The sequence below is a fragment of the Salmo trutta genome, chromosome 34 (assembly GCF_901001165.1).
Source record: "Salmo trutta chromosome 34, fSalTru1.1, whole genome shotgun sequence".
In the NCBI taxonomy this organism is placed as follows: Eukaryota; Metazoa; Chordata; class Actinopteri; order Salmoniformes; family Salmonidae; genus Salmo; species Salmo trutta.
Genome location: NC_042990.1, coordinates 37,582,995 through 37,610,985, shown reverse-complemented (window position 1 = coordinate 37,610,985; position 27,991 = coordinate 37,582,995). Strand labels below are relative to the sequence as shown.

Genomic DNA, 27,991 nt, shown 5'->3' with positions numbered 1-27,991 from the left:
TTACGTTACTGAGTTTGGGTAATCCAAAAGTTACGTTACTGATTACAATTTTGTACAGGTAACTATAGTAACGGATTACATTTAGAAAGTAACCTACGTAAACCCGGGATTAATATTTGGGGTTTAAAAATCAGATTTTAAGAAGATAAATTGTAGAACTATACTGATCAAAAATATAAACACAACATGCAACAAAATTCAACATTTTTACTGAGTTAAAAGTTTATATTAGGAAATCAGTCAATTGAAATAAATTCATTAGGCTCAAATCTATGGATTTCACGTGACTGGCAGGGGTGCGGGCCATGGGTGGGCATAGACCCATCGACTTGGGAGCCAGGCCCAACCAATCAGAATACATTTTCCCCCCACAAAAGGGCTTTATTACAGAGAGAAATACTCAGTTTCATCAGCTGTCCGGGTGGCTGGCCTCAGACGATCCCGCAAGGGAAGAAGCCGGATGTGGAGATCCTGGGCTGGCGTGGTTACATTTGGTCTGCGGTTGGACGTACTGCCAAATTCTCTAAAACGATATTGGAAGCTGCTTATGGTAGAGATATTCCATTCAATTCTCTGGCAACAGCTCTGGTGGACATTCCTACAGTCAGCATGCCAATTACACGCCCCCTCAAAACTGGAGACATTTGTGGCATTGTGCTGTGGCAAAACAGCACATTTTAGAATTGGCTTTTATTGTCCCCAGCGCAAGGTGCACCTGTGTAATGATCATGCCATTTAATCAGCTTCTTGATATGCCACACCTGTCAGGTGGATGGATTATCTTGGCAAAGTAGATAGGCTCACGAACAAGGATGTAAACAAATTTGTGTGGAAAATATGAGAGAAATAAGCTTTTTGTGTGTATGGTACTTTTCTTGTTTCTTTTATTTCAGCTCATGAAACATGGGACCAACACTTTACATGTTGTTTTGTTCAGTATAGGTGGGGCTTCCGACGTTGTAGATTGATGGTACTAATGTCGCATTCACGTGCTTGACGAAACTAGGAAACTCTGAAATGTCCGACTTCCTAACTGGTTGAATACGGCACGTGTATAACTACAACCAGTTAGCAAGTCGGAAATGTCCGAGTTTCCTAGTTCCAACTAAAGGTAAACGCAGCATTAGTAGTGAATGTTTAACATGTAATCAGGACACCAATGTTTTGGGGATGATATTTCTGTGTGTGGGTGGAAGCAGGGTTGTGTTCATTAGGGCACACTATAGCTAAACGTTTTGAAACAAAACAAAAATGTCCATTTCTTATTGGACAAATCCAAGTTGTTCCACCCCATTTAACTAAATTGTCTTCAGTTTTGGTGCCGAATGAACACAACTCTGTCTTGTACTGACTGCCTGTTGACTACTAGTGATACTGCAGTACCGGATTTAGCCAGTAGAGAGCAGTGCAGGAGGTACAAGGGTGTAGAGGGGACATGAGAGAAACACATAGCACTATATCAACATTTAGGTAATCAAATGTAATCTATTATCAATAAATGGGTAAATAACACAGACATAACAAGTAATGCTATTCCAAAAACATTAGGGACAAGTCTTTCTGTGATCACTGTAGGCCATTTATTTATACATAGAAAACATCTTGACATTCATAGTATAAAACTTTCCTTGAGATATAAAAAAAAAAGACAAGAAAATAAATACAATGTGCATAAAATATGTCAATTCCATTGCCTTTTGCTTCAAGTGAATAGCTGCTGGTACATATGACAGATTTAGTAGGTCTCTAAAACTGTGGTTCTCATTACCATCATCAACCTACTGACTAGTATTCAGTATTCACTGCTACATTCTGTTCATTGTACTGTAACCCACCGTTTTACACCCTCAGACTGTGTTTGAGCCCCAAATGGCACCCTATTCCCTACGTAGTGCACTACTTTTGACCCCCAAATGGCACCCTATTCCCTATATAGTGCACTACTTTTGACCAGGTCCCATAGGGAATAGGCTGCCATTTGGAACATATCCTGTGACATCTGGCTGACTATTGTTGCATTCCAACCAAAGCCCTCACTTTGTCCGTCTAGCAAACATAGCACCACTTATCAGTGATCAGGTGAGAGGGATGAAGGGAAGTGGGTGAGGATTGGCTATGGCTTTCTTCCCTTCTCTCTCTCTCTATTCTCACTGTCCGTATCCATCTTTGGCTGTCTTCCCTTCTCTCTCTCTCTCTCTCTATTCTCATTGTCCGTATCCATCTCTGGCTGTCTTCCCTTCTCTCTCTCCTCTAGCTCACAGTCCATTTCTTTAAATCTCTATTAAATCAGTCAGTCAGTCTCTTTCTCCTCTCCTGCTTCTTATCCATCCGTCCGTCCGTCTTCCATCTCATGCCTTTTATCTATCCGTCAGTCAGTAAGTCAGTCTTCCATCTCCTGCTTCTTATTCATTTGTCTGTCAGTCAGCCCGTCTTCTGTCTCCTGATTCTTGTCAGTCCGTCTTCTGTCTCCTGCTTCTTGTCAGTCCGTCTGTCTTCCATGTGGGTCACCAGGGTCTGGTGTTCCTATATTCCTGCTTCTGCCTGACCCACTGAGCTGTGTTACAGCAGCTCTCTCCCACCGTCCACGACCACCCTCCTCTCCCTCTGTCCTTCTCAGTTTCCAATGGCCCCTTCTCAACCACCTCCAGGGGCCCACCTCCTTTCTCTCCAGCCCTCCCAGGCCAGGGCTCTCCCCCTACCCCCATCCGGAGCCCCTTCTCCAGCACCCTGGTCTCCATCTCAGCCTGTCTGTCTGGTTCTCTGGTGGCCATCATGGTGGTCTGGGAGCAGAGCGACTCCTTCCTGGATAGGGACAGAGGTGGGAGGGACCTGGACAGGGACCTGGACAGGGACAAGGAGGGATGGAGAGAGGTGGCATATGATGAGAGGTAAGATGAGGGGATGAGTGAGAGAGAAATGGAGAATGTGAAGAAAGAAGAGAACTCGTTTGTGTGCTGCAGAGAAGGAAATGTAGTTCAGTCGAAACACAAATCCACTGTAATTCAAGCTTATTTTTCTTGCTTTCAATTGTAGCCACCATTCAATGCCTTTCCAATCCCCTACATGCATGTTAGATATACAGTCTGTCAGATATATCCAGAGTATGTCTATATACAGTCTGTCAGATATATCCAGAGTATGTCTATATACAGTCTGTCAGATATATCCAGAGTATGTCTATATACAGTCTGTCAGATATATCCAGAGTATGTCTATATACAGTCTGTCAGATATATCCAGAGTATGTCTATATACAGTCTGTCAGATATATCCAGAGTATGTCTATATACAGTCTGTCAGATATATCCAGAGTATGTCTATATACAGTCTGTCAGATATATCCAGAGTATGTCTATATACAGTCTGTCAGATATATCCAGAGTATGTCTATATACAGTCTGTCAGATATATCCAGAGTATGTCTATATACAGTCTGTCAGATATATCCAGAGTATGTCTATATACAGTCTGTCAGATATATCCAGAGTATGTCTATATGCAGTCTGTCAGATATATCCAGAGTATGTCTATATACAGTCTGTCAGATATATCCAGAGTATGTCTATATGCAGTCTGTCAGATATATCCAGAGTATGTCTATATACAGTCTGTCAGATATATCCAGAGTATGTCTATATGCAGTCTGTCAGATATATCCAGAGTATGTCTATATACAGTCTGTCAGATATATCCAGAGTATGTCTATATACAGTCTGTCAGATATATCCAGAGTATGTCTACGTGAGGGGAAATGACATCTTGGCAAACCTGTCTGTGTGTCCCAGTGAGTCTGTCTTTCGCCCTGTGTCAGTCTCTCTCTCTCTCAATACTGGTGTCAAACCTGAGGAGGTACACAGCACTAACAGGTCAGAGGTCAGTCACAAGACAACACAGTACATTCCTGAGCACACTGGGTACAGTGGTCTACGTACTAAATGGGTACCCTATTCCCTATGCAGTGCACTACTTTTAACCATGGCCTGGTCTAAAGTAGTGCACTAAATAGGGAATATGCTCAAAAAGGCCCATAGGGCTCTGGTCTCAGAGCCTGGTTCCTCTCTAGGTTTCTTCCTAGGTTCCTGCCTTTCTAGGGAGTTTTTCCTAGCCACCGTGCTTCTACACCTGCATTGCTTACTGTTTGGGGTTTTAGGCTGAGTTTCTGTACAGCACTGAGATATCAGCTGATGTAAGAAGGGCTATATAAATACATTTGATTGATTGGTCTAAAGTAGTGCTCTATAGCGAACAGGGTGCCATTTGGGAGACATCCATAGTCCTTAGTGGTGTGTTGTTACGGTGTACTACACATGTCCCGTAGCCAATCAGATCTGGTTACCTGGCAGTTTGAAGGTGTTCTGCTGGGTCTCCAACAACAGCCCAAAGCCCCGGGTGTTGATGTAGCGACTGTAGAGGTTTCCCCTGGCAACAAGGCCTTGTTGGCTACCACGGCGATGGAGCAGGGAAGGTAGAGAGGATAGGAAGAGCAAGGGAATGGGAGATGGAGGACAAACAAGAGCAGGACAGAGAAAACGAGAGATAGTGGAAGAAAGAGGGAGGGAAACATGAATAGGGAGCGATGGAAACAGACCGTAGGAAAGTACAGAAAGGGGAAAAAGACAAGTGTGTGCAAAAGGCAAAAAAAGTGAAGGAAACAGCAAGAGAATTCAACAGAAAGGAAACCAAGAGAATTCAACAGAAAAGAAACACTAAATTAAAACAGAATTAGCAAACAATGGCAAAACTGAATGCTTGACAAATCATACAAACAATAACTGAAAACAAAAAGACATTGTGATATGAAGTGAAGGCAACGCCAACAGAAAGACCCGAAGACTAATGTGAGAATTGTACAAGTAGGGCCAAAGTTTTTCCTAAGATTACAGATTTTCTCAGGGGACACCATTTCAAATTTCAGGGGAACCCACATGGGGTCCCAACCCCAAGTTTAAGAACCACTGAAGTAGGGGATTATGAAAAAGCCTTCTCTGGCTCAGTATAAAATTCTAAGTAGCGTTTCTTGTTGACGCGTCATGTTGTTATGACAAAGTGAAAAGTGTTTTTTTTTAAAAACATTATTGCGAACTTCATGTTAATAAACATGAATGAATATGCTTCCAAAAGTCATCCAAATATTATTTTAGTGGCCTCATACACTTAATGAGAGTACCTATGAAAGAACATTGTAGTTAAAAGGTAAAACTATTGGTCAAAATAAGCTCTAAACGGGGTTACCAACGGAAAAGAAAGCAATCTCACTTGTCCAGTTTTGTTGGAGATTGTTTTAATGCTTTCTTCTAGGAAACGCCAGGTAAAAGTTACAGGCAGATGAATAAAAGGTTGAACAAGCTCTAACCGACATAGAGAGCCATGTTTGTTCTGTTTGGTTCTTCTCCGTTTCATAGTAAATCAATCATTGATATATTACTAAACTCCCTGGCCTTGACAGACGGAGAGGACAGCTAGGTTGCCTCCTGATTGCCCACACCCTGCTCCCTGCTCCCTGAGTGTACACTTAAACACTTCCCGTCACGGATCCAAAAGCCGTGGATTGGTTTAAACATTGGGCGTGGGGAAGTTCCCTCCATTCAGGGAGTTTGATTAAGTGCACCAGTCTATGGCCTCCACCATTGAGGGAGTTTGATTAAGTGCACCAGTCTATGGCCTCCACCATTGAGGGAGTTTGATTAAGTGCACCAGTCTATGGCCTCCACCATTGAGGGAGTTTGATTAAGTGCACCAGTCTATGGCCTCCACCATTGAGGGAGTTTGATTAAGTGCACCAGTCTATGGCCTCCACCATTCAGGGAGTTTGATTAAGTGCACCAGTCTATGGCCTCCACCATTGAGGGAGTTTGATTAAGTGCACCAGTCTATGGCCTCCACCATTGAGGGAGTTTGATTAAGTGCACCAGTCTATGGCCTCCACCATTGAGGGAGTTTGATTAAGTGCACCAGTCTATGGCCTCCACCATTGAGGGAGTTTGATTAAGTGCACCAGTCTATGGCCTCCACCATTGAGGGAGTTTGATTAAGTGCACCAGTCTATGGCCTCCACCATTGAGGGAGTTTGATTAAGTGCACCAGTCTATGGCCTCCACCATTGAGGGAGTTTGATTAAGTGCACCAGTCTATGGCCTCCACTATTGAGGGAGTTTGATTAAGTGCACCAGTCTATGGCCTCCACCATTGAGGGAGTTTGATTAAGTGCACCAGTCTATGGCCTCCACCATTGAGGGAGTTTGATTAAGTGCACCAGTCTATGGCCTCCACTATTGAGGGAGTTTGATTAAGTGCACCAGTCTATGGCCTCCACCATTGAGGGAGTTTGATTAAGTGCACCAGTCTATGGCCTCCACCATTCAGGGAGTTTGATTAAGTGCACCAGTCTATGGCCTCCACCATTGAGGGAGTTTGATTAAGTGTACCAGTCTATGGCCTGTGACTTGAACGGGCAAAAAGCAGTGAGGGAGGAGCACCTTTCTCCAGTCGAACAGTAATCTGCACTGCTCAGTCATGTTGTCAACAAGGTAGCATGGTACATCATCCAGAAACATACAAAAGCTATTTTCCATAAAATATACGTTCACAGAATCTAACTCATTACTACACGAGCCTCACCTACGTCACTTCGTTATGAGACAGCTTCACCATCTGCCAAAACGAGCCACACTCACTGGACCGTACCCACACTCACTGGACCGTACCCACACTCACTGGACCGTACCCACACTCACTGGACCGTACCCACACTCACTGGACCGCACCCACACTCACTGGACCGCACCCACACTCACTGGACCGCACCCACACTCACTGGACCGCACCCACACTCACTGGACCGCACCCACACTCACTGGGCCGCACCCACACTCACTGGACCGCACCCACACTCACTGGACCGTACCCACACTCACTGGACTGTACCCACACTCACTGGACCGAACCCACACTCACTGGACCGTACCCACACTCACTGGACCGTACCCACACTCACTGGACCGCACCCACACTCACTGGACCGCAGCCACACTCACTGGACCGTACCCACACTCACTGGACTGTACCCACACTCACTGGACCGAACCCACACTCACTGGACCGTACCCACACTCACTGGACCGTACCCACACTCACTGGACCGAACCCACACTCACTGGACCGTACCCACACTCACTGGACCGTACCCACACTCACTGGACCGTACCCACACTCACTGGACTGTACCCACACTCACTGGACCGTACCCACACTCACTGGACCGTACCCACACTCACTGGACCGTACCCACACTCACTGGACTGTACCCACACTCACTGGACTGTACCCACACTCACAAATACTACACTGACAATATGCTGCTGCTACTCTACTATTTATCCTGTTTGCCTTAGTCACTTTTACCCCAACCTACATGTTACCTCAACTACCTCGTACCCCTGCACATTGACTCGGTGCCGTTACTCCTTGTATATAGCCTCATTATTATGTTACTATTTACAAAATGTTTGGTTCTTTTTAAGTCTGCATTGTTGGGAAAGGGTACATAAGTTGGCATTTCACGATAAAGTCTACACTTTCAGCAGATGTGACCAATACATATGATTTGACTGGCTCACCACCGGGAGGCAGGCCCGGTTCCGAAACCAATACAATGAACACTAACCTGGTTCACCCAGGCCCGGTTCCAAAACCAATACAATGAACACTAACCTGGTTCACCCAGGCCCGGTTCCGAAACCAATACAATGAACACTAACCTGGTTCACCCAGGCCCGGTTCCAAAACCAATACAATGAACACTAACCTGGTTCACCCAGGCCCGGTTCCAAAACCAATACAATGAACACTAACCTGGTTCACCCAGGCCAGGCCCGGTTCCAAAACCAATACAATGAACACTAACCTGGTTCACCCAGGCCCGGTTCCAAAACCAATACAATGAACACTAACCTGGTTCACCTAGGGCCAGACCCGTGGCGTTCATTCCCTGACCTTTAAATCCATGACAGGAAGTGTGCCAGTGCACACTTAGGTCATGGTTACATCCCAGCTCTCTATCTAACAGGCTAAAAACCACTGCCTTTCCTTTAAAGAAGAAAACAGTGGTGGAAACTGTCCTCATTTCAGGATGTAGGGGAGGCAGAGAGAGGATGAAATGGATGTGAGGAAGGAGGAGGATTGGATGATTGCATTTGAGTGGTCAAATTGGATAAAAAAGGGGGTGGGTGGGGGTTTCAAATACACACAGACAGTAGAGAAGGAATGGAAGAGAGAGAACAGTATTTAGAAAGAGAGGTCACAAAGAGAGCAGTGCTGGTCACACAGGACATTTAGGAGGGGGGGGGAGAAAGAAAGAAAGAAAGAGAGAAAGAGAGAGAGAGAAGGACGCTTGGAATCAGAGATAAAGCACTTTACCCAGGAGCTGTGTACACTCCCAAATGGCACCCTATTCCCTATAGTGCACTACTTTTGACCAGAGCCCGATGGACCCTGGTCAAAGTAGTGCACTTCAAAGTGAATAGTGTGGCATTTGGTGCCCTGAGGCTGCCTCTTTGTATGAACAATACTCTTAAATGAGAAGAATGCTGTACCCCTCAGGCCAAGCCTTCCAAACCTGGCAGAGATACAGACAGGCTCTCAGAATGCTGTGCCCCCTCGGGCCAAGCCTTCCAAACCTGGCAGAGATACAGACAGGCTCTCAGAATGCTGTGCCCCCTCGGGCCAAGCCTTCCAAACCTGGCAGAGATACAGACAGGCTCTCAGAATGCTGTGCCCCCTCGGGCCAAGCCTTCCAAACCTGGCAGAGATACAGACAGGCCCTCAGAATGCTGTGCCCCCTCGGGCCAAGCCTTCCAAACCTGGCAGAGATACAGACAGGCTCTCAGAATGCTGTGCCCCCTCGGGCCAAGCCTTCCAAACCTGGCAGAGATACAGACAGGCTCTCAGAATGCTGTACCCCTCAGGCCAAGCCTTCCAAACCTGGCAGAGATACAGACAGGCCCTCAGATTTAAGGCTGTGCTGTACACACTCTCCCACAAAACCTCCAAAATGACTTAGTCCCTCCTGATTCTGGGAGTCAGGGACCACTCCATCAGAGATCTCTCCCATAAAACCTGGGCATTTAGTTTTGACAGTTTTTCAGGAATACCATACCTGGTGCGTTTTACCCTGTAGTCGAGGCTGTCGATGAGTGGGGGGTTGGGGGCCGGGCCCCTGTAGCCCCCAGGGGCAGGTGCTGGGGCCAGGGCTGGGTTGGGGCACTGGCGGGCCCTGCTTGGGGAGCACGGGGAGGATACTGACAACGGAGGAGAGAAGGGAGGAGCCGCGGGGCAACACAAAGGCCAGGGAAGAGCCCTCTGCTCCTCTCGCACAGCTGGAGGGGGGGGAGACAATACCACGAGGGAGAGGAGAGGGAGGAGACAATACCACGAGGGAGAGGAGAGGGGGGAGACAATACCACGAGGGAGAGGAGACAATACCATGAGGGAGAGGAGAGGGGGGGAGACAATACCACGAGGGAGAGGAGAGGGGGAGACAATACCACGAGGGAGAGGAGAGGGGGAGACAATACCACGAGGGAGAGGAGAGGGGGAGACAATACCACGAGGGAGAGGAGAGGGGGAGACAATATCACGAGGGAGAGGAGAGGGGGGAGACAATACCACGAGGGAGAGGAGAGGGGAGACAATACCACGAGGGAGAGGAGAGGGAGGAGACAATACCACGAGGGAGAGGAGAGGGAGGAGACAATACCACGAGGGAGAGGAGAGGGAGGAGACAATACCACGAGGGAGAGGAGAGGGAGGAGACAATACCACGAGGGAGAGGAGAGGGGGGGAGACAATACCACGAGGGAGAGGAGAGGGGGGGAGACAATACCACGAGGGAGAGGAGAGGGGGGGAGACAATACCACGAGGGAGAGGAGAGGGGGGAGACAATACCACGAGGGAGAGGAGAGGGGGGGAGACAATACCACGAGGGAGAGGAGAGGGGGGGAGACAATACCATGAGGGAGAGGAGAGACAATACCACGAGGGAGAGGAGAGGGGGGGAGACAGTACCACGAGGGAGAGGAGAGGGGGGGAGACAATACCACGAGGGAGAGGAGAGGGGGGAGACAATACCACGAGGGAGAGGAGAGGGGGGAGACAATACCACGAGGGAGAGGAGAGGGGGAGACAATACCACGAGGGAGAGGAGAGGGGGAGACAATACCACGAGGGAGAGGAGAGGGGGAGACAATACCACGAGGGAGAGGAGAGGGGGAGACAATACCACGAGGGAGAGGAGAGGGGGGGAGACAATACCACGAGGGAGAGGATAGGGGGGAGACAATACCACGAGGGAGAGGAGAGGGAGGAGACAATACCACGAGGGAGAGGAGAGGGGGTAGAGGGGGAGACATAGAGATGACTGTCAAATAGAGTATCACTGTATTACTCTGAATCTAATACAGGCTGATTTAATAGTGCATCGCTGCACTAACAGAGGGATTTTTTTAAGTATTCATAAAGTGGAACATAAACTCAAAACTAGATTGACACAAGGAGATGAATCAAGCAACTGCACAGAGACTAGACTGGACACAGAAGTCCTATGTTACATTTGACTAGACTGGACACAGAAGTGCTATGTTACATTTGACTAGACTGAACACAGAGATTCTATGTTACGTTTGACTAGACTGGACACAGAGGTTCTATGTTACGTTTTTCAACGTCCTAATGTTCACCAAGCTGCTCCTGAATGCTTATCCTAGAGAATGGCTCAGTGTCTTTCAGACTAAACTGACCTACAGTATCGAGGGCAGAATAGATAGGCCTGTCATAGAGGCCACACAAACACAGCCGAATGACAACTGTCCTACTGCACTCTGTTTACAATGAAGTGGGGAAATATTCCTAAACAATGTTTAGTCCCAGGGACAATATGATGTATCGTCATCGAGCTGACTGGGCTTTCTAGTACAACTAAATGATGTAAATCTGACGTATTCCAGCTGTACTGGGCTGGTTTCCCGGACAGATTAATCCTAGTCCTGGGCTAAGAATCTCAATTAAACGTGTTTAATCCAGGACTAGCCTTAATCTGGGTCCAGGGAACTGGCCCATTAGGAGTTATCCTCCACATGTTCTGTCCAAGTTTAAACGGTGGCTCACCCCGTCTCTGTGTTAGTGAGTTGGGCTTGATCTCTCCGTCCAGCTTTTTGGGGGGAACCTTTCTCAACTGGGCCGCTGTGGAAGAGGACACAGTCAGCACGGGGGGAAAACATTATGGCAGGCCTATGTTAACCCCATGGCAACCCTATGGCAGGCCTACGGCAACCCTATGGCAACCCTATGGTAACCCTATGGCAACCCTACGGCAAGCCTATGGCAGGCCTACGGCAACCCTATGGCAACCCAATGGCAAGCCTATGGCAACCCAATGGCAAGCCTATGGCAAGCCTATGGCAACCCAATGGCAAGCCTATGGCAACCCAATGGCAGGCCTATGTTAACCCTATGGCAACCCTATGGCAGGCCTGGGTACAACGTGAGAGGACCTAAACATGCCGTCTAACCTTCATACTAGAGGTCGGCCGATTAATCGGAATGGCCGATTAATTAGGGCCGATTTCAAGTTTTCATAACAATCTGAAATCGGTAGTTTTAGATGCCGATTTGGTCAATTAAAAAAAAAAAATACAAAATACAAAAAAAAAAATCATTTTTTTTTTTAGACCTTTATTTAACTAGGCAAGTCAATTAAGAACACATTCTTATTTTCAATGACGGCCTAGGAACGGTGGGTTAACTGCCTTGTTCAAGGCCTACCTTCAAACTCAGTGCCTCTTTGCTTGACATCATAGGAAAATCAAAAGAAATCAGCCAAGACCTCAGAAAAGATATTGTAGACCTCCACAAGTCTGGTTCAACCTTGGGAACAATTTCCAAACACCTGAAGGTACCACATTCATCTGTACAAACAATAGTAAGCCAGTTTAAACACCATTGGACCACGCAGCCGTCATACCGCTCAGGAAGGAGACGCGTTCTGTCTCCTAGAGATGAACGTACTTTGGTGCGAAAAGTGCAAATCAATCCCAGAATAACAGCAAAGGAGCTTGTGAAGATGCTGGAGGAAACAGGTACAAAAGTATCTATATCCACAGTAAAAACGAGTCCTACATCGCCATAACCTGAAAGGCCGCTCAGCAAGGAAGAAGCCACTGCTCCAAAATCGCCATAAAAAAGCCAGACTACGGTTTGCAACTGTACATGGGGACAAAGATCGTACTTTTTGGAGAAATGTCCTCTGGTCTGATGAAACAAAAATAGAACTGTTTGGCCATAATGACCATCGTCATGTTTGGAGGAAAAAGGGGGAGGCTTGCAAGCCGAAGAACACCATCCCAACCGTGAAGCACGGGGGTGGCAGCATCATGTTGTGGGGGTGCTTTGCTGCAGGAGGGACTGGTGCACTTCACAAAATAGATGGCATCACGAAGAAGAAAAATTATGTGGTTATATTGAAGCAACATCTCAAGACATCAATCAGGAAGTTAAAGCTTGGTCGCAAATGGGTCTTCCAAATGGACCGTGAGGCATGGGGCTCACTGTCTCTACAATTATTCAGACATTTCACATTCTTAAAATAAAGTGGTGATCCTAACTGACCTAAGACAGGTATTTTTTACTAGGATTAAATGTCAGGAATTGTGAAAAGCCGAGTTTAAACGTATTTGGCTAAGGTGTATGCAAACTTCTGACTTCAACTGTATATATATACACTGAGATCATGTGACAGATTATGTGACACTTAAATAAAGTCCACCTGTGTGCAATCTAACTAATTGTGACTTCTGAAGGTAATTGGTTGCACCAGATCTTATTTAGGGGCTTCATAGCGAAGGGGGTGAATACATATGCACCCACCACTTTTGCGTTTTTATTTTTTTAGAATTTTTTTAAACAAGTTCTTTTTTTTATTTCACTTCACCATTTTGGACTATTTTGTGTTTGTCCATTACATGAAATACAAATAAAAATCAATTTAAATTACAGGTTGTAAGGCAACAAAATATGAAAAATGCCAAGGGGGGTGAATAGTTTTGCAAGGCACTGTATGTGTGTATATGACTCTGGTAAGTGGGTAGGACTACAAACAGGTCTATTATTATCAGCGGTGTGGGGAAGGCAGCCAGGGACATTGTTAGGGGTAGTGTATCTATCTGATCTCAGGGTAACCATAGCAGCCTGGTACCTGGGAGACTAGCTCCAGTATATGATCTATATATCTACAGTATATCTGTCAGATACATTGTGTCATATAATGGACCCAGCTGGGAGAGAAGCAGGGTAGTGATACAGAAAAGCAAGCAAACACACAGACAGAGACAGGAGAGAGAGAGCGGGAGAGAGAGAGACAGGAGAGAGAGAGAGAGACAGGAGAGAGAGAGAGAGACAGGAGAGAGAGAGAGGAGAGACAGGAGAGAGAGAGAGAGAGAGAGAGAGAGAGAGAGAGAGAGAGACAGGAGAGAGAGAGACAGGAGAGAGAGAGAGAGAGAGACAGGAGGAGAGAGAGACAGGAGAGAGAGAGAGACAGGAGAGAGAGAGAGAGACAGGAGAGAGAGAGAGACAGGAGAGAGAGAGACAGGAGAGAGAGACAGGAGAGAGACAGAGACAGGAGACAGAGAGAGAGACAGAGACAGGAGACAGAGAGAGAGAGACAGGAGAGAGAGAGAGAGACAGGAGAGAGAGAGAGACAGGAGAGAGAGAGAGACAGGAGAGAGAGACAGGAGAGAGACAGAGACAGGAGACAGAGACAGAGAGACAGGAGAGAGACAGAGACAGGAGACAGAGAGAGACAGGAGAGAGAGAGAGACAGGAGAGAGAGAGAGACAGGAGAGAGAGACAGGAGAGAGACAGAGACAGGAGACAGAGAGAGAGAGACAGGAGAGAGAGAGAGAGACAGGAGAGAGAGAGAGAGAGACAGGAGAGAGAGAGAGAGAGAGAGAGAGAGAGAGAGAGACAGGAGAGAGAGAGACAGGAGAGAGAGAGAGAGAGAGACAGGAGAGAGAGAGACAGGAGAGAGAGAGAGACAGGAGAGAGAGAGAGACAGGAGAGAGACAGAGACAGGAGACAGAGAGAGAGAGACAGGAGAGAGAGAGACAGGAGAGAGAGAGAGAGAGAGACAGGAGAGAGAGAGAGAGAGAGAGAGAGAGACAGGAGAGAGAGACAGGAGAGAGACAGAGACAGGAGACAGAGAGAGAGACAGAGACAGGAGACAGAGAGAGAGAGACAGGAGAGAGAGAGAGAGACAGGAGAGAGAGAGAGACAGGAGAGAGAGAGAGACAGGAGAGAGAGACAGGAGAGAGACAGAGACAGGAGACAGAGACAGAGAGACAGGAGAGAGACAGAGACAGGAGACAGAGACAGAGAGACAGGAGAGAGAGAGAGACAGGAGAGAGAGACAGGAGAGAGACAGAGACAGGAGACAGAGAGAGAGAGACAGGAGAGAGAGAGAGAGAGAGAGAGAGACAGGAGAGAGACAGAGACAGGAGACAGAGAGAGAGAGAGAGAGAGAGGGCCCTGACGTCAATGAAGGGATAGAGCAGCTAAAGGAGAAAGAAAGCGGAGAGTGGATGCGAGGAAAGAGGAAGAGTAACAGAGAGTTTCTTACAAAAAGCCGTACGTTCTCTGATCCGGCAGAGGAGAGGGAGGCGAGCCTGGGAAAGTTTGGTGAAACAAAAGCCGGCGTATGGAAAAATGTAATAAGAACAAGTAAACTCTGAAGTTGTGCACTTCACAGAACAGCACTTTACAGGGTTAGTGACTCTCCAAAAATGTCCAATATACTGGAGGGAGCAAATGGGGATTTTTTGTTGTTGTAGCCTACTTTTGTTCATTTAACAAAAATGTAAAAAAATAAAATAAAATAAAAATTACAATATATCACTTGAGAAAAGTAGCACTGTAGCTTATCTCATACTACGGAGTGCAGACAGACATGCTTCTGGAGACTGAACACAGTGTACGGTATGTCTGCTACATGCAAGTCTTGGCAATGTGCCTCCACAGACAGTTTTAACACAACTAAGATGGCCGCTACAGATTTGGGTTTTTATTGCGACACCTTTGAGTGGTTTAAGGCCAAATACATGCATTGACAGGATGATGTAACATCTAGCTTATTTAAAAAAAACCCAGCTGCAAATATTAGAGTGTGTCTGTTTTAGCAAGGATACAGAGAGACAGCCCAGTCTGTATTAGGCGTGACACAAGCAGACACCTGTGAGGGTGTGGACGCCCACACTAGCACAAACCCTGCTCCTATTACCAGCCACCACACCACCACAGGCAGGAAGCCAACACTGACTACACCAGAGTAGTGCTGTTATTTTGGATGAGTAGTGTTGTGCAACTGGATGCGTCCCAACTGACACTCTAGTCCCTACTTAGTGTACTACTGTTAACCAGGACTCATACGGCTCTGATCAACAGTAGTGAACTACATTAGGGGAAAGGGAGCCATCTGGGACGCAGCCAGTTGCACAACACTACTCATCCAAAATAACACAGAATGAATGAAGACATAGCCTGGCACAGAGATGGAATATTACCTGATCTGTTAGTGAAGAAACCATCAAACACCACAAAGTTATTGACCTAGAGAAGGGGAGGAGAGACGAGTGGACAGGGAAAGGGAGAGAGAAGGGGAGAGGGGAGAGAGAAAGGGAGAGGGGAGAGAGAAGGGGAGAGGGGAGAGAGAAGGGGAGAGGGGAGAGAGAAGGGGAGAGGGGAGAGAGAAAGGGAGACAAGTGGACAGGGAAAGGGGGAGGGGTTGAGAGAAAGGGAGACAAGTGGACAGGGAAAGGGAGAGAGAAGGGGAGAGAGAGAGGAAACTGAGAAACATTCATAATTAATAATCCGCCCCAGGTAGATGATAGATGACCGCGCCCATGATAATGACATCCAGGTCATGTAGTTAGTCTGTTTACCAGAATCATTAACCGCAGGGCCCAGCCTGATGAGAGAGCTAGTCTGTAGGGCCCAGCCTGATGAGAGAGCTAGTCCGTAGGGCCCAGGCTGATGAGAGAGCTAGTCTGTAGGGCCCAGGCTGATGAGAGAGCTAGTCTGCAGGGCCCAGGCTGATGAGAGAGCTAGTCTGTAGGGCCCAGCCTGATGAGAGAGCTAGTCCGTAGGGCCCAGCCTGATGAGAGAGCTAGTCCGTAGGGCCCAGGCTGATGAGAGAGCTAGTCCGTAGGGCCCAGGCTGATGAGAGAGCTAGTCCGTAGGGCCCAGGCTGATGAGAGAGCTAGTCTGCAGGGCCCAGGCTGATGAGAGAGCTAGTCCGTAGGGCCCAGCCTGATGAGAGAGCTAGTCCGTAGGGCCCAGGCTGATGAGAGAGCTAGTCCGTAGGGCCCAGGCTGATGAGAGAGCTAGTCTGTAGGGCCCAGGCTGATGAGAGAGCTAGTCTGTAGGGCCCAGGCTGATGAGAGAGCTAGTCCGTAGGGCCCAGGCTGATGAGAGAGCTAGTCTGTAGGGCCCAGCCTGATGAGAGAGCTAGTCTGTAGGGCCCAGGCTGATGAGAGAGCTAGTCTGTAGGGCCCAGGCTGATGAGAGAGCTAGTCTGTAGGGCCCAGGCTGATGAGAGAGCTAGTCTGTAGGGCCCAGCCTGATGAGAGAGCTAGTCTGTAGGGCCCAGCCTGATGAGAGAGCTAGTCTGTAGGGCCCAGCCTCTCTTAAGTATTTTCTATATTTAGCCAATACCCCCTTCACCTCCTGTCTTATCTCAGTCTGAAACAGTTAGTTTCTGAAATGTTCATATCTATTTGCATTATCTTAGGCTGTACTGTCAGGCCTGTAAAATAATTTACCAGAGTGAAGATACAGCGTTGAAGAACACAAAGCACTGGTGGCACAATCACAGGAGAGACCGCCATCAAATCATACCTGAGGTACACTGTTTTTCAGACAGTAATGCTTCTCCAGAAAAGAGAGGAACTTAGGGGAAGGCCTGTCGTAAGCCATCAGCACTGGCTCCACCTTTTTGTGCTGAACAATGGAGGGGAAGAGATGGAGGTCAAACAGAGCAATTACGACACGTCTCAACAAGCAAACAGACATTTGAAAAACACCCTCTTGGCAACACCCTGTAATTTCTAACAATGTCATTTCTAGTCCAACCACTGCCTCATCCACCATCACATTCCAGTCTACTTTTCATAGCCTGGTCAAAAATCAGGAATAATGTACTCAACAATGGTGAGAGCTGAGGTGTATTCATTAGTGCAAACCGTAACAAAACGTTTCGCTAAAATTTTTTGTTTTGCAATGAAAAGGAGAGTTTCTTATAGGACAAATTCAGGTAGGTCCATTCACGTTTCGTCCCGTTTGCTTCCCTTTGGTTCCTAGTGAATACACCCCAGCTGTAACCAGACTATAGTGGCCATTCCTTCTGTCCAGGGTTGCTGTCAATTCTAATTGAAGTCACTCAATTCAAGAAGTGATTTGAATAAAAAAAAAAAATCAAAATACACTTAACAAAAATATAAACGCAACATGTAAAGTGTTGGTCCCATGTTTCATGAGTTGAAATAAAACATTCCAGAAATGTTCCATACGCACAAAAAAAGCTTATTTCTCTCAAACTTTGTGCACAAATTTGTTAATATCCCTGTTAGTGAGCCTTTGTCCTCTGCCAATATAATCCATCCACCTGACAGGTGTTGCATATCCAGAAGCTGATTAAACAGCATGATCATTACACAGGTGTACCTTGTGCTGAGGACAAAAGACACTTTAAAATGTGCAGTTTTGTTACACAACACAATGCCATGTCTCAAGTTTTGAGGGGGCGTGCAATTGGCATGCGGACTGACTGCAGGAATGTCCACCAGAGCTGTTGCCAGAGAATTGAATGTACATTTTTCTACCATAAGCCGCCTCCAACGTCGTTTTAGAGAATTTGGCAGTACGTCCAACCGGCCTCAGAATCACAGACCATGTGTATGGCGTCGTGTGGGCGAGCGGTTTGCTGATGTCAACGTTGTGAACAGAGTGCCCCATTGTGGCGGTGGGGTTATGGTATAGACAGGCATAAGCTATGGACAATGAACACAATTGCATTTTATCGATGACTATTTAAATGCACAGAGATAACATGACAAGATCCTGAGGTCCATTGCCGTGCCATTCATCTGCCGCCATCACTTCATGTTTCAGCATGATAATGCACGGCCCCATATCGCAAAGATCTGTACACAATTCCTGGAAGCTGAAAATGTCCCAGTTCTTACATGGCCTGCACACTCACCAGACATGTCACCCATTGAGCATGTTTGGGATGCTCTGGATCAACATGTACGACAGCATGTTCCAGTTCCCGCCAATATCCAGCAACTTCACACACCCATTGAAGTGGGACAACATTCCAGACCACAATCAACAGCCTGATCAACTCTATGCGAAGGAGATGTGTCATGCTGCATGAGACAAATAGTGATCACACTACATACTGACTGGTTTTCTGATCAACGCCTCTACCTTCTGTGACCAACAGATACATATCTGTATTCCCAGTCATGTGAAATTCCTAGATTTGGGTAAAACCCAGCCCTGCACCTGTCCCAGGTAAACCCCAGCCCTGCACCCGTCCCAGGTAAACCCCAGCCCTTTACCTGTCCCAGGTAAACCCCAGCCCTGCATCCGTCCCAGGTAAACCCCAGCCCTGCACCTGTCCCAGGTAAACCCCAACCCTGCATCCGTCCCAGGTAAACCCCAGCCCTGCACCTGTCCCAGGTAAACCCCAGCCCTGCACCTGTCCCAGGTAAACCCCAACCCTGCATCCGTCCCAGGTAAACCCCAGCCCTGCACCTGTCCCAGGTAAACCCCAGCCCTGCACCTGTCCCAGGTAAACCCCAGCCCTGCACCTGTCCCAGGTAAACCCCAGCCCTGCACCTGTCCCAGGTAAACCCCAGCCCTGCACCTGTCCCAGGTAAACCCCAGCCCTGCATTGGATCCAGGTAAACCCCAGCCCTTCACCTGTCCCAGGTAAACCCCAACCCTGCACCTGTCCCAGGTAAACCCCAGCCCTGCACCTGTCCCAGGTAAACCCCAGCCCTTCACCTGTCCCAGGTAAACACCAGCCCTGCACCTGTCCCAGGTAAACCCCAACCCTGCATCGGACCCAGGTAAACCCCAACCCTGCATCCGTCCCAGGTAAACCCCAGCCCTGCACCTGTGCCAGGTAAACCCCAACCCTGCACCTGTCCCAGGTAAACCCCAACCCTGCAACCATCCCAGGTAAACCCCAACCCTGCACCTGTCCCAGGTAAACCCCAGCCCAGCACCTGTCCCAGGTAAACCCCAGCCCTGAACCTGTCCCAGGTAAACCCCAGCCCTGCACCTGTCCCAGGTAAACCCCAACCCTGCATGCGTCCCAGGTAAACCCCAGCCCTGCATTGGACCCAGGTAAAGGCTTGGTCTCTGTCTCACCTGCAGCATGAAGTTAAACAGCTCCAGTCCGTAGCCGTGCCTCTGAAGTTGCTCTGTCACAAAGAAATCCAGAACACACAGAGGCTCCGTCTCAACATGTGCCCCTCGCTGGTCCTAGGGAGACATTACAATACATTCAATTCTCAATTCAATTTAATTCAACTTGATTAATCCCCTCAGGAGCAATTACGAGTAATCATAGTGAGGTAAACTAGTACATTTGAATAGGGCTGGCACAGTTCCCGTATAACCATGTAACCTGACGGTTATGGATGGAGACTATCGTGAAAATAATATAACCTCCATAACCATTTAAAAATAAATAAAATATATGTTTGTTGTTTGTTTTATTGTCAAACAAACAGCTGACTGAATGGTAACAATGCAGCAGCAACACACATAGAAATATAATGAACAGAACAGGCTTGGAACCTCTGACCCTGGTAATGTGGCTGGTAAACTCTAATTGGTAAAGAGGTCAATGGAACACTGACCACTGAGGATAAAATAAAGATGGCGGATTGGCATTCAACAAATCCGATCTAACAAAGTGGATATTTGTCAAATCCGTCACGATTGATGTATTGTAACAGCCACATAATGTGGTTACTAAAATCTGGATTTGTGTAAATATCTGGCTGTTTTCATTGCATAACATTTAGAAGTTGCCCCTTTTTCATGTTTAGAATAAGTTACTGCTAAATGCTAACTCCTGTTCGTATAAACTGGTAGCATAGCTAGCGTACAGAACTCAGTGGTGATAGTCATAGTCGTTTTTAACTGTTATGCAGTTAATTGGTGACGATGACATGGACACGTATTGGGGTTGACATCCATACAAGCATTATACTCCGATTTTAACCTCAACATAGTGTGAAATACACATACTGTATAAACAATAGCCTAAATGTAGGCTAAGTTTGCTGGGGGGGGGGGCTATGAACAGATTGAGGATCGTTTCCATTGTTTCGGTCGATTTCCATTGACATCTTTATCACACCTATGGCTAGGTTAAAGATGGGAAGTAAATAAATAATTCCCCATGTGGAAGCGTTTAAAAAGAAACAAATTCATGGGACCAGTGCCATTGCTGGATTCTACAGGATTAGCATTGAAAACGTGACTAGCGGTCGGAAAAATCAGTTTCTATAACATCTAAATGAATAGGACGACAGTTAAGCGCGGTCCCGTGTGGCTCAGTTGGTAGAACATGGTGTTTGCAACGCCAGGGTTGTGGGTTCAATTCCCACGTTGGACCAGTACGGAACAAAAATGTATGAAAATGTATGAAATGTATGCATTCACTACTGTAAGTTGCTCTGGATAAGAGCGTCTGCTAAAATGTAAATGTTAAGCAGTTATGCTATGCTTTATCTTAGTAGTTAGCTGAAATTCTCTCAACAATCGTGTTTATTCTCTGGTTTACTCCGATGGGTACACTGCCAATTGCCTCCAGTCCACCCACTATACCAGCAATGACTTGAATGGAGACGCCTGTTTTATTCATTCTATTTATACCAAACAAATATATAAAAATGCAACATGCAACAATTTCAAAGATTTTACTGAGTTACACTACATTTAAGGAAATCAGTCAATTGAAATAAATTCATGAGGCCCTAATCTATGGATTTTACATGACTGGGCAGAGGTGCAGCGATGGGTGGGCCTGGGAGGGCATAGGCCCACCCACTGGGGAGCCAGGCCCAGCCAATCAGAATGAGTTCTTCCCAACAAAACTGCTTTATTACAGACAGAAATAATCCTCAGCACTTCCTCAGAAATGCTCACTAACAGGGATATAAACAAATCTGTGCACAACATTTGAGAGAAATAAGCTTTCTGTGCGTAAAAAAAAAACATTTCTGGTATTTTTTTGTTCAGCTCATGAAAGATGGGACAAACACTTTACACGTTGCGTTTATATTTTTCTTCAGTGTATAGAGCAGCACATGCAGTCAGGAGCGGAGAGGAAAAAATGTGCTTTAAAAAGTTTTTGCTATTTGGCTGGCCAATTCCCGTCATCCAAAATTCCATGACCGTCACAGCCCTACATTTGAATGAGCTGAAACCTCCTTTTACTACTGAAATGTTGCAAACAGGGAACACACTTTTGCATTAATAGGAACAAACTTTCACATATGTTGCATCAAATACATTGTGGGAAAACACAAGTAAAGAAAGTGGGACTCACAAGCAGAAATAACTTCTTATAGCCAACCTTCAGAAACCCCACTGCAAGTCCCATTCCTCTGTGTGTGTGGGGAGAAAGCGAGAGAAGGGAGTGAGACAGTCAAGCTGCTACATTGGAAGCAAGAGGAGGGTTGAAATCACAAAATGATTAACCTAGTTTTCCATTTGAGTGAATTCCACTGAGAGAAACCAGAACTAGTATAGTGTTGCTTTCAGCACCACACCGTTTCTTAACTTGTCAATCCACTAACACTCTGCCTCCTTTGTGACCTCACAACTCATTACAGCAACAAGAAGAGAAAGAGAGAGAGAGAGAGAGAGAGAGAGAGAGAGAGAGAGAGAGAGAGAGAGAGAGAGAGAGAGAGAGAGAGAGAGAGAGAGAGAGAGAGAGAGAGAGAGAGAGAGAGAGAGAGAGAGAGAGAGAGAGAGAGAGAAAGAAAGATGTGACAGTAGTGGACATGTCAAGGTGGCCTTGAAAAGTTTTTGCCACTCTATGATGAACAAACATTAACTCTTAAAAGACTTCCAAAGAGAGGGTTTGATGTGCATGCATGTTCTTGTGTCTCATTCTGTCCTATGCTGGACAAAATGTCCTCAATAGTAGAGGATTACATGTTCTAATCTAATCTGTGATGGGGAGTGAGGAGTTAAGAGGCTTTTCCCGTTCTAGTAATACTATTTCTGTGTTCTAGAAAAAGGATAGAAACCAGGAGCTGTGCTTGCATGTTCTATGATGATGATTGATTGATTGATTGATTGATTGGTAGGTAGGTAGGTAGGTAGGTAGGTAGGTAGGTAGGTAGGTAGGTGTACCCATTGCTTTCTCTGTCTTTCAGCAGGTAGAGATGGTGCTTGTTGGTCTGCAGCTTTGATGCACTTGTGATTGGGGCTGTCAAGCATTGGGCCTGGGGAAAGGCAATACAGTGAATGAAACTAGGGCCTACGGCAACACAAATATAGGCTATAGCGCACACACACCTTGGCTGAGGCTCTCCCAAGTTCATTAATTACTGCTGCAATTAGAGATTGAGGATCTGACCTACATTAAAGAATAAAATCACAAAATGACATTTTAAAAAAGAGGAGAAAGGTGAAGAGGAGATGAGAGGTTTGATTCATGTCACACTAACAGCAAAATATCTATTGATCTTGTGTGTATTTTAGGCCTATTCATGTATTGGTCAAATGTGGTAGCCTAGTGTTTCAAACTGCTCAGTGATCTTCTATCCAAAATAGTCAACACTTAAGAATATAATAATGTAGGTTACATAGACGTTTTTTTCTGTCAGTTTTAAATAAGAACTGTCACTTTGCATTTGCAAACCGAGGACGGGATTGAATGACTGTCAATACACAGAAGCTCTCCGCAATTATGTTGTAAATGGACATTACATGTAACCAGAGATCATAAACTTAACTTCGATTATCGGCGAATGTTCCTAATGAAAAGCTGTTCTGGCTGCAGAAAACGAATAGAATAACGTTACCTTCCCAGCGATTTTGTAACTGCAATTAGGTTTTGATCCAAAACTGTAATCCTTTCAGGGAAAATGTGGTTTACATCAACAGTGGTTTCCATATTCCTTATGGAAAGTCGTCTCTCGTAGTATAAAAATCAGTGGTCCAGCATGTGTGATGTATTGCTCGTTAACGTGCAGCTAGGCTAGCCAGCTAGCTAGCAACCTCGTCCCTGGACTGATTTTACAGTCACTTAACTAGGTTATCAATGAGCAACAGTAACTAGCTACAGTATGAAAAGGTACTATCTTTGTGGAGTTGTCACTCCCCGGTAAACCTAACAGAACAACAAAAGCACGGCCCTTTATGAAAGCGTAGCCTACTAAACTTTCAAAATTACACAAACTCAAGTACATAAACAATGACATATAAAATAAAAACGTTATAAATGCCAATATTGTACATCTAATCAGCTCGTGTAGAACAGCCACGATGAGCCTGAAGTATAATCTGTGCATATATACATTGCCCTACGGTGAACCGGGTCCGGTCTCTCGCTGTACAGTTCGATTTGGTTGCTAGGAAAGCTAAGGAGGCTCATGAACGCGCCAAGGAGGCTCATGAACGCGCCAAGGAGGCTCATGAACGCGCAAAGGAGGCTCATGAACGCGCCCAGTGCCCTGTAATGCGCGCAACCTGTCGTCAGTGATCTCTGCAAGAAAGAAGACTGCTATTGTTCTAATCAAATCAAAGTTAATTTGTCACGTGCGCCGAATACAACAGGTGTAGTAGACCTTACAGTGAGATGCTGAATACAACAGGTGTAGTAGACCTCACAGTGAAATGCTGAATACAACAGGTGTAGTAGACCTTACAGTGAGATGCTGAATACAACAGGTGTAGTAGACCTCACAGTGAAATGCTGAATACAACAGGTGTAGTAGACCTCACAGTGAAATGCTGAATACAACAGGTGTAGTAGACCTTACAGTGAGATGCTGAATACAACAGGTGTAGTAGACCTTACAGTGAGATGCTGTATACAACAGGTGTAGTACACCTTACAGTGAAATGCTGAATACAACAGGTGTAGTAGACCTTACAGTGAGATGATGAATACAACAGGTGTAGTAGACCTCACAGTGAAATGCTGAATACAACAGGTGTAGTAGACCTTACAGTGAAATGCTGAATACAGCAGGTGTAGTAGACCTTACAGTGAAATGCTGAATACAACAGGTGTAGTAGACCTCACAGTGAAATTTATTTTATTTTACCGTTATTTTACCAGGTAAGTTGACTGAGAACACATTCTCATTTACAGCAACGACCTGGGGAATAGTTACAGGGGAGAGGAGGGGGATGAATGAGCCAATTGTAAGCTGGGGACAATTAGACAGCCATGATGGTATGAGGACCAGATTGGGAATTTAGCCAGGACACCGGGGTTAACACCCCTACTCTATGATAAGTGCAATGGGATCTTTAATGACCTCAGAGAGTCAGGACACCCGTTTAACGTCCCATCTGAAAGACAGCACCCTACACAGGGCAATGTCCCCAATCACTGCCCTGGGGCATTGGGATATTTTTTAGACCAGAGGAAAGAGTGCCTCCTACTGGCCCTCCAATACCACTTCCAGCAGCATCTGGTCTCCCATCCAGGGACTGACCAGGACCAACCCTGCTTAGCATCAGAAGCAAGCCAGCAGTTGGATGCAGGGTGGTATGCTGCTGGCAAATGCTGAATACAACAGGTGTAGTAGGCCTTACAGTGAAATGCTGAATACAACAGGTGTAGTAGACCTTACAGTGAAATGCTGAATACAACAGGTGTAGTAGACCTCACAGTGAAATGCTGAATACAACAGGTGTAGTAGACCTTACAGTGAAATGCTGAATACAACAGGTGTAGTAGACCTTACAGTGAAATGCTGAATACAACAGGTGTAGTAGACCTTACAGTGAAATGCTGAATACAACAGGTGTAGTAGACCTTACAGTGAAATGCTGAATACAACAGGTGTAGTAGACCTTACAGTGAGATGCTGAATACAACAGGTGTAGTAGACCTTACAGTGAGATGCTGAATACAATAGGTGTAGTAGACCTTACAGTGAAATGCTGAATACAACAGGTGTAGTAGACCTCACAGTGAAATTATGAATACAACAGGTGTAGTAGAGCTTACAGTGAGATGCTGAATACAACAGGTGTAGTAGACCTTACAGTGAAATGCTGAATACAACAGGTGTAGTAGACCTTACAGTGAAATGCTGAATACAACAGGTGTAGTAGACCTCACAGTGAAATGCTGAATACAGCAGGTGTAGTAGACCTTACAGTGAAATGCTGAATACAACAGGTGTAGTAGACCTTACAGTGAAATGCTGAATACAACAGGTGTAGTAGACCTTACAGTGAAATGCTGAATACAACAGGTGTAGTAGACCTCACAGTGAAATGCTGAATACAACAGGTGTAGTAGATCTCACAGTGAAATGCTGAATACAACAGGTGTAGTAGACCTCACAGTGAAATGCTGAATACAACAGGTGTAGTAGACCTTACAGTGAAATGCTGAATACAACAGGTGTAGTAGACCTTACAGTGAAATGCTGAATACAACAGGTGTAGTAGACCTTACAGTGAAATGCTGAATACAACAGGTGTAGTAGACCTCACAGTGAAATGCTGAATACAACAGGTGTAGTAGGCCTTACAGTGAAATGCCGAATACAACAGGTGTAGTAGACCTTACAGTGAAATGCTGAATACAACAGGTGTAGTAGACCTTACAGTGAGATGCTGAATACAACAGGTGTAGTAGACCTTACAGTGAGATGCTGAATACAACAGGTGTAGTAGACCTTACAGTGAAATGCTGAATACAACAGGTGTAGACCTTACAGTGAAATGCTGAATACAACAGGTGTAGTAGACCTTACAGTGAAATGCTGAATACAACAGGTGTAGACCTTACAGTGAAATGCTGAATACAACAGGTGTAGACCTTACAGTGAAATGCTGAATACAACAGGTGTAGACCTTACAGTGAAATGCTGAATACAACAGGTGTAGACCTTACAGTGAAATGCTGAATACAACAGGTGTAGACCTTACAGTGAAATGCTGAATACAACAGGTGTAGACCTTACAGTGAAATGCTGAATACAACAGGTGTAGACCTTACAGTGAAATGCTGAATACAACAGGTGTAGACCTTACAGTGAAATGCTGAATACAACAGGTGTAGTAGACCTCACAGTGAAATGCTGAATACAACAGGTGTAGTAGACCTCACAGTGAAATGCTGAATACAACCGGTGTAGTAGACCTTACAGTGAGATGCTGAATACAACAGGTGTAGTAGACCTCACAGTGAAATGCTGAATACAACAGGTGTAGACCTTACAGTGAAATGCTGAATACAACAGGTGTAGACCTCACAGTGAAATGCTGAATACAACAGGTGTAGACCTTACAGTGAGATGCTGAATACAACAGGTGTAGTAGACCTTACAGTGAAATGCTGAATACAACAGGTGTAGTAGACCTTACAGTGAAATGCTGAATACAATAGGTGTAGTTGACCTTACAGTGAAATGCTGAATACAACAGGTGTAGTAGGCCTTACAGTGAAATGCTGAATACAACAGGTGTAGTAGACCTTACAGTGAAATGCTGAATACAACAGGTGTAGACCTTACAGTGAAATGCTGAATACAACAGGTGTAGACCTTACAGTGAAATGCTGAATACAACAGGTGTAGACTTTACAGTGAAATGCTGAATACAACAGGTGTAGTAGACCTTACAGTGAAATGCTGAATACAACAGGTGTAGTAGACCTTACAGTGAAATGCTGAATACAACAGGTGTAGTAGACCTCACAGTGAAATGCTGAATACAACAGGTGTAGACCTTACAGTGAAATGCTGAATACAACAGGTGTAGTAGACCTTACAGTGAAATGCTGAATACAACAGGTGTAGACCTTACAGTGAAATGCTGAATACAACAGGTGTAGACCTTACAGTGAAATGCTGAATACAACAGGTGTAGACCTTACAGTGAAATGCTGAATACAACAGGTGTAGACCTTACAGTGAAATGCTGAATACAACAGGTGTAGACCTTACAGTGAAATGCTGAATACAACAGGTGTAGACCTTACAGTGAAATGCTGAATACAACAGGTGTAGACCTTACAGTGAAATGCTGAATACAACAGGTGTAGTAGACCTCACAGTGAAATGCTGAATACAACAGGTGTAGTAGACCTCACAGTGAAATGCTGAATACAACCGGTGTAGTAGACCTTACAGTGAGATGCTGAATACAACAGGTGTAGTAGACCTCACAGTGAAATGCTGAATACAACAGGTGTAGACCTTACAGTGAAATGCTGAATACAACAGGTGTAGACCTCACAGTGAAATGCTGAATACAACAGGTGTAGACCTTACAGTGAGATGCTGAATACAACAGGTGTAGTAGACCTTACAGTGAAATGCTGAATACAACAGGTGTAGTAGACCTTACAGTGAAATGCTGAATACAATAGGTGTAGTTGACCTTACAGTGAAATGCTGAATACAACAGGTGTAGTAGGCCTTACAGTGAAATGCTGAATACAACAGGTGTAGTAGACCTTACAGTGAAATGCTGAATACAACAGGTGTAGACCTTACAGTGAAATGCTGAATACAACAGGTGTAGACCTTACAGTGAAATGCTGAATACAACAGGTGTAGACTTTACAGTGAAATGCTGAATACAACAGGTGTAGTAGACCTTACAGTGAAATGCTGAATACAACAGGTGTAGTAGACCTTACAGTGAAATGCTGAATAC

General features: G+C 45.7%; 1 protein-coding gene across 7 annotated transcripts; it reads right to left on the bottom strand.

The window, feature by feature from the left end:
* Positions 1 to 1,557: 1,557 nt before the first annotated feature.
* Positions 1,558 to 23,692, bottom strand: LOC115174126 (alpha-tubulin N-acetyltransferase 1). 7 transcript variants are annotated; one of them, XM_029732817.1, is made up of 12 exons: positions 23,164 to 23,690; positions 22,655 to 22,715; positions 22,490 to 22,581; positions 21,678 to 21,735; positions 19,484 to 19,597; positions 16,940 to 17,041; positions 15,607 to 15,652; positions 14,667 to 14,712; positions 11,162 to 11,236; positions 9,155 to 9,374; positions 4,337 to 4,440; positions 1,558 to 2,841 (listed from the first exon to the last, which is right to left on the bottom strand). In XM_029732817.1, exons 1-12 carry the CDS (start codon positions 23,253 to 23,255, stop codon positions 2,505 to 2,507), a joined length of 1,347 nt encoding a protein of 448 aa, XP_029588677.1. In that variant the 5' UTR covers positions 23,256 to 23,690; the 3' UTR covers positions 1,558 to 2,504. The 7 variants fall into 7 exon arrangements, with proteins under 7 accessions (XP_029588677.1, XP_029588676.1, XP_029588678.1 ...); XM_029732816.1 differs by lacking the exon at positions 14,667 to 14,712 and adding an exon at positions 3,769 to 3,841 and having other exon boundaries at positions 23,164 to 23,689; XM_029732818.1 differs by lacking the exon at positions 14,667 to 14,712 and having other exon boundaries at positions 15,607 to 15,611; positions 23,164 to 23,689.
* Between the last annotated feature and the right edge of the window lie 4,299 nt (positions 23,693 to 27,991).

Bases quoted from the DNA above. Each gene is read 5' to 3' on its own strand.
- LOC115174126 (XM_029732816.1), bottom strand. From the start codon at position 23,255: ATGGAAACCACTGTTGATGTAAACCACATTTTCCCTGAAAGGATTACA. The intron at 21,736-22,489 runs GTACACCTACCT...CCACACACACAG, and splicing joins AAAGACAGAGAAAGCAATGG to AGGAATGGGACTTGCAGTGG. The intron at 3,842-4,336 runs GTAACCAGATCT...GTACCTCCTCAG, and splicing joins GAACACCTTCAAACTGCCAG to GTTTGACACCAGTATTGAGA.